The 11,680-nt window shown below is 37.6% G+C and overlaps 4 protein-coding genes across 12 annotated transcripts; 1 reads left to right on the top strand and 3 right to left on the bottom strand.

Annotated features, from left to right (window-relative positions):
* Positions 1-96: 96 nt before the first annotated feature.
* LOC117234464 (general odorant-binding protein 83a-like) lies at positions 97-1,205 on the bottom strand. 3 transcript variants are annotated; one of them, XM_033495692.1, is made up of 6 exons: positions 968-1,203; positions 813-888; positions 624-712; positions 431-533; positions 290-354; positions 97-226 (listed from the first exon to the last, which is right to left on the bottom strand). In XM_033495692.1, exons 1-6 carry the CDS (start codon positions 1,046-1,048, stop codon positions 209-211), a joined length of 432 nt encoding a protein of 143 aa, XP_033351583.1. In that variant the 5' UTR covers positions 1,049-1,203; the 3' UTR covers positions 97-208. The 3 variants fall into 3 exon arrangements, 2 of the variants coding, with proteins under 2 accessions (XP_033351583.1, XP_033351582.1); XR_004493530.1 differs by having other exon boundaries at positions 290-533; positions 968-1,205; XM_033495691.1 differs by having other exon boundaries at positions 99-533; positions 968-1,205.
* Positions 1,206-1,900: 695 nt separating this feature from the next.
* LOC117234463 (general odorant-binding protein 69a-like) lies at positions 1,901-3,516 on the bottom strand. The gene is made up of 6 exons (XM_033495689.1): positions 3,249-3,516; positions 2,871-2,958; positions 2,736-2,788; positions 2,471-2,627; positions 2,199-2,263; positions 1,901-2,110 (listed from the first exon to the last, which is right to left on the bottom strand). The coding sequence occupies exons 1-6, from the start codon at positions 3,315-3,317 to the stop codon at positions 2,093-2,095; spliced, it is 450 nt and encodes a 149-aa protein (XP_033351580.1). The 5' UTR covers positions 3,318-3,516; the 3' UTR covers positions 1,901-2,092.
* A 683-nt stretch (positions 3,517-4,199) lies between these two features.
* Positions 4,200-8,513, top strand: LOC117234456. Of its 7 annotated transcripts, none has more exons than XM_033495673.1 (9): positions 4,200-5,202; positions 5,283-5,695; positions 5,776-6,044; positions 6,132-6,546; positions 6,615-7,094; positions 7,185-7,435; positions 7,586-7,839; positions 7,933-7,950; positions 8,032-8,513. In XM_033495673.1, exons 2-9 carry the CDS (start codon positions 5,582-5,584, stop codon positions 8,244-8,246), a joined length of 2,016 nt encoding a protein of 671 aa, XP_033351564.1. In that variant the 5' UTR covers positions 4,200-5,202; positions 5,283-5,581; the 3' UTR covers positions 8,247-8,513. The 7 variants fall into 7 exon arrangements, with proteins under 7 accessions (XP_033351564.1, XP_033351560.1, XP_033351559.1 ...); XM_033495669.1 differs by having other exon boundaries at positions 4,200-4,692; positions 4,882-5,202; positions 7,933-8,246; XM_033495668.1 differs by having other exon boundaries at positions 4,200-4,692; positions 4,757-5,202; positions 7,933-8,246.
* Positions 8,514-9,135: 622 nt separating this feature from the next.
* On the bottom strand, positions 9,136-11,632 carry LOC117234460 (mitochondrial chaperone BCS1). Its single transcript, XM_033495686.1, has 7 exons — positions 11,135-11,632; positions 10,870-11,061; positions 10,571-10,710; positions 10,310-10,504; positions 10,012-10,245; positions 9,754-9,924; positions 9,136-9,679 (listed from the first exon to the last, which is right to left on the bottom strand). The coding sequence occupies exons 1-7, from the start codon at positions 11,263-11,265 to the stop codon at positions 9,465-9,467; spliced, it is 1,278 nt and encodes a 425-aa protein (XP_033351577.1). The 5' UTR covers positions 11,266-11,632; the 3' UTR covers positions 9,136-9,464.
* Positions 11,633-11,680: the final 48 nt, after the last annotated feature.

Here is an 11,680-nt window from a genome sequence, read left to right as displayed (position 1 = left end):
GAATACCGCTTTATCGGAATACTTGGCGCCGTAAATGCATACGCCGACTTTCAAGATGAAATGTTCGTTACTGCGTTTCTGAAGTATATATGTCACTTTCATAGATAATTATATTTTTATTATGCTGATATAATAAACGTAATTTTACTTTGCTACGTTCCGGTGCAATAACGATTGTCCAAACGATAACATCGTACTTCTATGGCGATCACGGAGCAATAAACGCCTAGAAAACAAAAGATAAAAAGCTTTTTCATAAGAATAACTTGCGCTATCTTGGCGTACTTACTATAGGATTGACGTTGTACATGCATTTCATAAACATGAAAGTTTTTTCGCATTTATCTTCTGCGTCTAAAAAAAATAATTATCAAAATAATAGATTTATAACAGATAAACTCGCGGTCGTTACAATCGATGGAATACTTACCAACGTCCTTGCAACTATCGACCATTTCATTACCTATTTCTTTGTAAACATTTGGAATTACTTGTTTCAGTATGTTGTATCTTATTTTACCATTCTTGTCTATCTGTACTATGCAAAACGACAACACTGTTTTATAGGAAACGCGATATTATGATCTAGCTAAGAAATACAATGCAGCAACATCGAACTTTACCATGTTAAACCTTTCCAGAACGCATTTAAAGTAACACTTCAGATTCTCATCTTCAGGAAATTCCCCGTATTCCGTACCTTCGATGGCCTCTGTAAAAGAAAGTCGTCGTTAGATTTAAACGACGAAGAGAAACGACATAGAAAAACGAAGGATCTGTGGAAAGTGTAGCTACGCATTTCGCCAACTTACCAAGCGTCGTCTTACTTTCGACGATACACTTCTTTCTATGTACGGATGTCATTCTCCTGAAGTCGTCGGGATCCGACTTGTTCGTAGAACATTCGGGTTATTTCCATTAAGAATGTAAAAAAATAGCGAATCGAGATACCTATTACAATACTTACGGATATGGTACCTCCGTGGACGAGAACGAATTTCAACGTTAGAAGACAAATCAAAGACACGCAAACTGCCGCGGCTCTCATTTCTCCGGTAATTCGTTGCCGTCGATGAAAATATTACAAACTCGACCACGCACGTCAGGAACGTCGAAGACACCAGAGTCAACTCTATACCGGCGCTACGAATTCGTACCATTTATAGACGTCCACTTATCACCACAACCGGCTAAAAGGATCGGTTGGCGTAATTTCGGATTCATACGCCGTACAATTATTTGATTTTACTCGGCAAACAAACACGCCGCCTTCTTCGTCGGATGTTTATCTAATGATAGCGTCTAAACGCTAAAGGAGATGTTAAGCCCCAAACAACAATAGACATTTAGCGTAAATACAGCCGTGTAAATTGCAAGAAAGGCGGAATTATCGAACTCGTAGCCAGCGGACGGTAAAATACAGGCTAACGCAAAACGTTCAATTAATGTTCGAATTTCGTGCAATCGAGCATGTTCCTAGCTACTTTAATTACTTCCTGCTATGCAAAGAATAGACCTCGAGATTGCACGAACGAACTGACCATTTTCTATATAAGGGAAACGATGCATGTTGTCTAGGCAACATCTTACGAATAGCAAGATCATCGGATGTTGTTTCGATTCGAAAAAGAAAATGCGTCACGACAATACGCGTTACTCGAACGAAGCGTATTTCGTTCGCAGGCCATTCCTTTCATTCGTATCGCGCGCATTTAATCGCGACCTCAATTGGCAATTGGATCATCCGAGCATCGGAAGTCGCGATCAACTGGATAGTTTGAACGATCACACCAGTTTCGTATCCAGGTCTCGACACCAGGTTTCAGCGATATATAACCGAGGCGGACGGATAGGGAACAGAGTCGGAAACGTTGATGTGGTGGAAACTGTAAGACAAAAGTAACGCGATAGACTAATGTCTCTTTCTTTTATTAACGTTTCGTACAGAAAGCCGTCTACTCGTTTCAATGGGTAACAATTCTGTTACGTGATAAGGCGAAACACAATTCAACGCCAGCTTCGATTCGTTCGATGAGATAGTTGCATCGCTTCCTTCCGATCTCGTCTCTTCTTCGATTCGAATGAAACTCGGTTAAAAGAGATAGTAGGTCTGAAACACAGGCGCAAACAAGTGGCTGACAAGATCAAAACGATAAACGAAACTGTCGTCGTTCGTTGAATCAGAATTGTGTACTCACCCGCGGAGATGATTCCGCGTAACATTTGTTAAACCTGTACGCGTACTCGCAATTGTCACCTTTAGCTAAAAGAACGATCGATTAACGACCGAAATGACCGTGCAGGATCCGATTAATCGTATGCCATCGAGATAAAACTGATGGAATGTTGTTGTTTCACATAAGTGATGGTTTTGGGAAATGAATGTACAGGAAGGAACAAAGAGAGGTTTCGATCGAGAGGTTTCGATCGATCATTAAGACGAAAAATATAACAAATAGAATATAGATACCCAAATATTTACCGATCCCCTTGCACTCGCTGATCGCTTTCTGCACCTCTGCCCTGTAAGCTGGTATTCTTTGGAAAAACGTGAGCATGCCGTTCAAGCTGAGTTCTCTCTTGTCATCGACTAGCCCGAATTGTTCCCACAAACAGTACATGTAACACTGCGAACCAAAGAGAGAGCGCTTCTTTCTTTTCCGCTGAATAAGTTGCCCAAAACCGCGGACATACCGCGACACACCGACTTGCCAACTTTACCAATGTATTATTACCTTCAATTGACGTGTTTCGGGCCACTGACCATTCCTCACTGCCTCTATATCCACTGAAACAGGCAACAACCAAATTAGACTAATTTATTTATTAATTAAACGACGCGTCATTCGATCGCTACTCGACGGTCCTACCTGTCGCCACCCCTGTTTGCGTTTGACAAGCATTCACCACGCTAGCTGCCGTTGCGATCATTTCGTCCGAAACGAAACTCGGTCGCGTCTATGAAACATATTTTTCTTATCGTTAATCCTCTCGAGTTCGAGTCAGATCGAAATAATTACTGTCTATCTATATAAATCTATCCGTTTCTTTTTCCTTTCCTTGCATGCATATCCTTAGCCAAAGCTCGATGCGCGCGCGATCGCCACCGCGACCGCGCGACCATCGCTCTTCCTACTTCTTTCGAATTTCACAAGTAAAAACAAACATCAAATAGATCGAAACAGCATCGACTGCGAAGAACAAGATGGAAAGAGAATATTTTAAACGTGATATGATGTATTACGTACCCCACAACGAACTATTGGCAACCGAATCCAACAGACGATCAACAAGCTCAACAATACCGTGTAATTCATGATTCGTATCTGATATCGGAACGATACAAGTCGGAAAGAAATGTCGGAACGATTGATTTCCAATCGAAGCTAATCACGAATGAAATAACGTGGTCTGGACGACCCGACGTTACGTTCGGAGGGCGAGAAAGAGTAACGACGATTAGCGATGTCGGTGAGCGCGAGGGCGCGACTGAACGTCTACGGTCGACGGCGATGGATCGACCGAACAAGGGGGAGATCTCTCCACCTCGAAATCTCATGTCGCCACCTTCGCTGCGAAATTTAGTCCACGCTGTACACTCGTTCGATTATATCCCTCGTTCCGTTGATAGATGACAAAACGGATCGTGTCTTTGCCTAACTTTCCTTCGATCATCGCATCGATTATCTTGTTAAACTATTTTTCGAACCCCGACGATTAAACCGTCTTTTCAAAATCGAAAGACACACGGGTGAACGAACCTTTCGATTCTACATATATAGGCCAGGGTGTACGCATAAATGCAGATTTGATTGGCGGATATTACCATTTTGCGATCTGACCCTATGTAATTCCTCTTATCTCTAACACATCCAACCGATTCAAATGACTCGTTTCGTTCCTATTCATTCGTCGTTTACAAATTGCAAAAGAACGAAGCTTATTCACAACTACCGTCGAACGAGAACCAAATACCAACAAACGAAAACGCATCGTGTTCGTTCAGCTCTTTACCCCAGAACTTCGTCTGTTTGGTTGATCGCCGACGAAAGTTTTCGTCTTTAATTTTATTTCTAAGCCCATTCGCAACAACGAGATCGGAGTTGTACAATCGATAGGCAGTTATAAGATCGTGCGTTCTGATTTTTGATTCGCAATCGCGTATTTTTGACACATTATCTTAACATCAACAGAAACAAAGGGAAAGAACGAGAAAGGTTTTGTAAAATATTCGCGCCAAAATACGAATAAACGTACACCTAACATATCTATTCAGCGCGCGAATCACGCGTCATATAAGCAAGGGAAGCATTTCGTGGGTCAATACAATTCCGGCGAAGGTAGGCGAATATAGCCGAACGAATCGCCAGTAACGTTGTCTCGAGTACAGTCGCCTTTTAAAATTATTGACCATTGACTTGGCCGAACGCGAGTCGTAGTAATACTGATACATATACATGTATATGTATATATACACATATATTAGTCATCGAAAGAACGAGGTCATTCTACGAAATTTGCACAATGATCGTTAACTCAATGTCCGTCGAAATGTCGTGTTTGTCGCGTGATCAATTTTCTCATTTAACATAACCTTTTTAACGATTGTATCTTTCTCGCTGCTCGCGGATATACAGTCAGCTGATTTAGTATTGACGGAATATAAGCCGTTCTTTTTCCATAGAATAACAGGTAAATTTGATTAGATTTGCGAGAGATCTTCCTTCGGGCGTTCGTTTATTTGGAAATCTTTCAGTCGGATGAAATTTGTTCGATTTTCCACGGATGAAACGATTCCGACGAGCTGTTGGCGGTCGATGACATACACAGTACAGTCTGACCGAATTAATATTGACGCATTCTAACGCACGTTTGTTTCAGTTCTTAAATTGAAAACATTTCAAAGCCTAAATAGCGATCATTACGTGGTTTTGCTGTGTCGCATTTCAAATATTTCCTCAGAGAGAAGAAGTTTTTAAACAGCGATGCTTCGACGAATTTGGAATCGCGAAAGACAAAACAAGGACAAACGAATCTCGACAGACTGTACAGCTGAAGTTGTATTGACTACAGCGTTTTCTTCGAGCGACTGCATTTCGGCCAAAACGAGGTATACAACGGATATCGAGAGTGAAAATATAAAGTGTCGTCGATGATCTGCAACACTGAATGAATGATCTCAATTGGAAGAAGATAATCAAGGTAAATTTATCGAATGAAGTCGAGTTCGTTGAACGTTCCAATTGCATTCCGTCGACGCCAACATTTCGATCCATTTCTAGCACGATACCATGTCGAAGACAAGAAAGAAACAATGCTTTTTAAAATACGTTCGTAGCAGAACTTCGGTCACGAAGTACGAATGATACGATGTGGAAGTTTTCGAAATTTGAAGATCGCGCGACAAACGAAAAGGATATCGCAGGAACCTAATTAAAATTTCGGAAAACTTTCTGATCGAGCACTGCCATTGTCACGTGATCCATCCTATTCTTACGTCACTTTTCGCGTAAAATTTAAAATTTTTTGCGACACTCTTGTCGCTTGTTCTGGATGAAACGATTCGGTAACTTGAAACAAAATGGGAAAAACGAGAGGAGTGCATGAAACAACGCCGGAATTAAGAAATCGAATGGTAGGGATGTATGAAGCAGGTTTAGGCCTGCGAGAAATTGCAGCCGCCGTAAATTGTTCTGTACGTAGTTTTCAAAGACCGCATCATATTACTTTCGATGAAACATACGATATTATGTACATTGTGTTTTATCGTTTTAGCAACGTACAGTAAAGAGATGGTTAAACAGATTCGACAAAGAAGGCACGGTGGAAACTCGAGAACGATGTGGACGTAAGAGAGCAACAACAGCGGAACAAGACGAAGCAATTGTTCGACTAGCCACACAGACACCGATAACGGCAGCAAAAGCTGTACTTCCTGCTTTAGGACTTACTTGTTCTGTCGATACTATACGCGAAAGGTTACATAAAGCTGGAATTCATAATTGGAGTCCTTCGCGAAAATACATGCAAAGAATCCCACTCGGGTTAGTTTTTTCGATGTTATCTGCTACTTTTTAAACGTTAATACCCTATCCTGTTTACGCCATTCGATTCTGCCTTTCCATTCGCAGCGATACGGATGGTGTTGCTATACAACAACCTGTATGGAGACCTACTGGAACGCAATTAGGGAAAAAAAAGTCTTCCAGAGATCCTAATAAGAATGAAAAGAATGCTAGTATAGCTAAAAAGAGAAATCCACTAAGGAAAATTAGAGCCAAAGATGTTTATGTCGGAGATGGAGCACCAACGGAAAGCGTAAAGTCTTCTAACGAACAACAGGCATTTATATATCAACAACAAAGTGCTTCGCAGACGCAAGCCAATGAAATACAAGCACCGCCTCAACCTTTACACCCTCAGACAGATTTTGGCAATACTCTGAGTTTAACTCAAGAAACGCAACCTATTTATCAGCATCCTGGTCTGAATATCTCTCAGAATTGGCCTCTAGATTTAGTACAAGGAAGTCATCATTATCCACAGGTTTGTATACTCTGCTTGTTCTTATATAAACATTCGTTCGATATATCATTTCTTTTCCCAAACATTAGGGTCAACAAAATTCAATATCTCACGAACAAGTAGTTTCCTCTCAACAGCTCCAAGAGTTGCACGCACAACAGGAACGGCAACACCATATCCAACAAGTACAACAAACGATCACGGATCAGACTCATAATCTTGATCAACAACAAGGGCAACTTCAAGCAGAAGTTCAGCAGCAACAACAGCAGCATCGTGATCACTTACATTCTCAGTTAACTAGTCCACAAACCAGTACGAATTTAGTTTCTGATAATTCTAATACTCGTGGTTCTCAAGATAATAATCAGTCTTCTAGCATAGAATCTAATCAGGATAAAGTTCCATCGGAAGAAGGTAGCACGAGAAATCAACTACAAAAAAGGAAAAAAAAAGGCGGGAAAGCAAAAGGGACATTGGAAACCAGCGTTGAAATTCGAAATCGTATGATCGGCATGTCCGAAGCTGGTTTATCCACGTTATCTATCGCGCTTGCAATCGACAGATCGGTAAGAAGGAACATGTTCGTCTTGATGGATTCACATAATTACAATGATCTCGAGGGTAGCCCCGTATACGCAATGCTCGTTATTAAATAGGAACGTACCGTTAAAAGATGGTTAGAACGTTGGCATAAAGAAGGCAACGTACAAACTAAAGAAAGAAAGGGTCGTCGACGAATCACTACTAAAGAACAAGACGAAGCCATTGTTGCTATGGCTACTCAGCAACCGCTGACTGCAGCTAAACATGTTGCGCCTGCTCTGGGTTTAAAATGTAGCGTTGATACAATCAGGGAAAGGCTGCATAAAGCCGGTATACACAGTTGGAAGCTTGGAAAGAAACAGGGGTTAGTATGTTAATTAAGAAACCAAAAAGAGGAAAGTAAAAAAAAAGGAAGAAAAGAGAAACAAAGGAAAGATTATCCTTTAGTACACACGTCATATACATACATATATATACATATTTATCCGTATCAAGCAATGGTCAACTATTTTAGAGAAGGAAATGCTGTACATACTGTACACCTTTGGCAACCAAGTGGAAATCGACCGAATAAGCCAAAACTACCGGGCGAGAAGAAGAAAAAGTCAAGCAATAATAAAAAACGCGATCAAGCATCAAACAACACGCAGAAACGATTATCTACTAGAAAAAGAAAACCCGAAGCGGTTCCAGTGAAGATGGTTTCACCACCTGCAAACATAATGTCGGAACAAACTACTACTTTATCATTCCATAATCCTGGAACAAGTAAGATCAACATACCTTAACATAATATCATAATGTATTACTTTTGTACGTGTGATCAAAACTAATTGATAATTTTGGAAAACCACTTTTTAGTGGCAAACTATGTTTCAGGTTCTAATATAATACAACCTATTCATAATATTTCCGCACCTCCTTCTACAATTGTTCAATCTCAATCGCATCCGCCAGCAGGTCCTCCGCCAGCATCTCAATCGATACAACCAATCAGTTCTATGATGCAACAAAGGCCTGACTGTCGATTAGCACCAGCAATTGTGACACCCGTATCGGGTCAAGGAAATACCGGAGTTGCCTATCCATCGTGTATGGTTGGAAGTAACAGTCACACAGGACACATGGAACAACCAGATCCTTTAAATTATGAACCGTACATTTGGAGTTTCTAATCATCGATTACACGAATAACATTAAATCATAAACTTCCAAATCACTTTTACAACGTATTGTTCCAAATTTTTTAACTTTTTATCACATCTTATAATGTTCGATTCAAAAACTCAAATTATTACATTAGCTTTACATTTATACTATTTATGATAGTAACGTGAAGCTAATTTGTTAATCGTAAGTCGCATTCGTGGAAATATTTCAGTATTTTTACGATTGCTAAAATTTGGAATAAAAGCCTCAAATAGATATTATCGAGTAACTAACGGTCTGTAAAAATTGAAATAGTATGTAAAATTTTAATCGATTATAATTAATCTTTTAATCATCCTCATAAATATATGAGTTAATTCATTAGAAGTAATTAATTTAATTGTTAATAGATACCGAACAGAATATGACATTTTTGGAAAAAAGATTATTTTCTTTGTATTGTTTTTAAGATTGGATGTATCATTTATATGATTATAAATGCAATATCGTAAAATGATGGAAAAGCTTTTTGTACCGAATCGAAATTGTGAAACGAAGACCTTTAAATGTTCACTTTTAACGCATAACGATGTAATCGACATCCATCCTTTACATGGATAATAAGTTTTGATGAAATTCATATATGAAAAAACAATGTTATTGTAAGTATAAACTTTTATAAAATATTTTCCTTAAATTTAAAGTTATTACTTATTATTAAAAATTTAGTATTAGAAATTATTACTTATCAATCATTATTATTACCAGTATCAATTCCATCGATTTAAAGAATTTTCATGTTGAATGAAACTAATTGAATCAATTTAAGTCAACGTGAAAAAAACACGTCAGTATTGTGTAAATATATTGCGCATATGATCGTAATTAAACAGATATATTGATAAAAATAAAAGAAAAGTTATACAATGTTTATTTTGCTATACAATGTATTTTATCTTTGAATCGTCATTCACAATGTGGTAATGAAATACGTGAAATAAATGACTGTAAAAGTAGAAAATTTGTATCACTATTATTATTATTATTATTAATGCTATTATTATTATTGGTATTGTTACTTTCGTCTTTACGGAAGTTTCAGGGATGAAAACAAATAGTCTACGATGTTTTAAACTGTATACTTTTTTTATCCTTACATGCATATTTCTTTTGACTATTCAATGTGTCGCTGTAAGAATTTGTCGTGCAAAATGATGTTCTACATTACTTAATAATACGATTCATCACGTAAGTTCCCATATGTGTGAAACATTTTTTAGTACATCATCAGGATTGTTTTTATAAAACATAAAGAATCCTTGAATTTGCGCTGGGCTAACTTGTTTATTTTGCGATATTACAGTTTCTGTGAACTGTTTAGCAAGTTTATTTGCTCTGTCGTCAATATTCCTATAAAATCTCAAAAACATTTGTTCCACTTGTTTTGCGCTACACCAGCCTGAAACCAGAGAGCACCATTGATTCAGTACCATAAAAATTCGATCTATTTTTTATCGTTTAAAAATATAGTACCTATATACTCTTTTACATCTACTCTACCAGGCCTAACTAACGCAGGATCCAATCTTTCTAAGTAATTGGTTGTCATAAATAGAATTCTTGCTTCCGTAGAAGCAACGCCGTCCAAACAATTTAATAAACCACTAAATGTAACTCTATTCAAACCATCATACGCAGCTTTCACTGTAACAAAATAAGCGGAAGTTGATAATGCTTTAATGTAAAAAATTATGTACAATCTTATGAATTTGCTTCAGATTTGCCACCTACTTTCTTTGCTTTCTTCTCGGCTAGCAAATGCGGCATCAATATCTTCCAAAAGAATAATAGTTTGTTGCGGGGCTACCGCTAGTAAGTGATTTAATCTATCATCCGTTAAACCTCGCTCTGATAAGTTTAAAACGCAAATGCCCAGTTCTAATTCACCAGCTAACGCAGTAATAAACGACGATTTTCCGCAACCCGGAGGGCCATATAATAAGTACCCTCGCCGATACGGAATTCCTACACCAACGGTAAACGTGTTTTGTACTTTGTGCGACGTTTCCCCGTACTATTATTTACATACCACGATCACTATACCATGCAGGATTTGTCATAAATTCACGACAATCGCTTATTATCCTTTCTGCTACCCCAATATCTAAAACGACCGAATCTAGTGGTCTTCGTTTCCTGGGATGTCCAAATTGTCTCCATTCACTTCCCATTGCGGTATACATTATCGTTTTGCCTTCATACTCCCTTAATGCCATCTGTCTGGCTACAAATAAATATTTGTTATTCAATAATATTTTAGCAATCCTGGCATAATGAGCTAGCCTCTTACCCTCTTCTAAAATACTAAAATAGATATTTTTATCTCTTCCTAAGGCTGTAAGTTGTACCGTTTCCCATGGTATACCCATTTGTATATCCAACGATTGTTGTTCTCTAGTTCGATCTACCCTTATCCAATTCCCTTCATATCTATTTATTTGAACATTGAACAAATAATTTACATTTAATCTAAATATATAATACAATTATGAAAACATTTAACTATTGTAATTTTAGCCATTATTACAATGTATCATACTTGTCATTGCAAAATGAAATATTGCAGTGATAAGTACAGTTATTTCTAACCTAATAAAATGTGTTCCAATACTTGGTATGAAATCATATCTAGTTTTTATGTGACCTGTTTCTTTTTGCTCGAAACTTGTTTCAACAGACAGATGTTGTGTTTCTTTTGCACCTTTGTGTGTAATCCATTGTAAAAGCCATTGGTAGCTTTTATCACGGCATGGAACTTCTAAAGTGATCATATAATGTCGCCTATGTTTGAAAAAAATTCAACATCATATATTATTGAATGACAGATAACATACAATTTGAATGTAAATAATACCTAAATAGTATCATTCCTGCTTGCATTCCTTTTCGTAACATCGCTGCTCCGGCACCTAACCCAAATAGACCAAAACCAGCTCCGAAATATGGATTATCGGATAAAGTTTGCACGTAATCTATTATCGTCATAATGCAATTATTTGTTTCTTTCTTAAACGCAGTAAAAGTATTAAATTGTTTTTATTACACTGCTTCATATGTACCAATCCTTCTTATGATATCAGTATCAGTAACGTTTAACTGTTTTTCATAACATACAATATTACTTTTCATTTACATTACATTTAAAACCGTCTAACTATAAAACAAGTTCTTCTTGACCTATTCTTGTACAATTTGAATACTATACAAAATCATAAGAGAGAAAAAAAAAATATTTTTTGGTTTAGGTTGCACAAAAGAATCTAGGAAATTTATAGATTTGTTTCAGAAGCACATCGATAGTCCTAGATTAAAAGTTTGCAAGTAATATATTTTTGAAAATGATTCATTCGTTTAAAAGGAATATATTACTGATATCTGATAGTATATTTTAATAAATCGT

Source organism: Bombus vosnesenskii, unplaced genomic scaffold (genome assembly GCF_011952255.1).
Source record: "Bombus vosnesenskii isolate JDL3184/JDL3185 unplaced genomic scaffold, Bvos_JDL3184-5_v1.1 scf7180000013305, whole genome shotgun sequence".
NCBI lineage: Eukaryota > Metazoa > Arthropoda > Insecta > Hymenoptera > Apidae > Bombus > Bombus vosnesenskii.
This window is presented reverse-complemented; position numbering and strand designations above follow the sequence as displayed.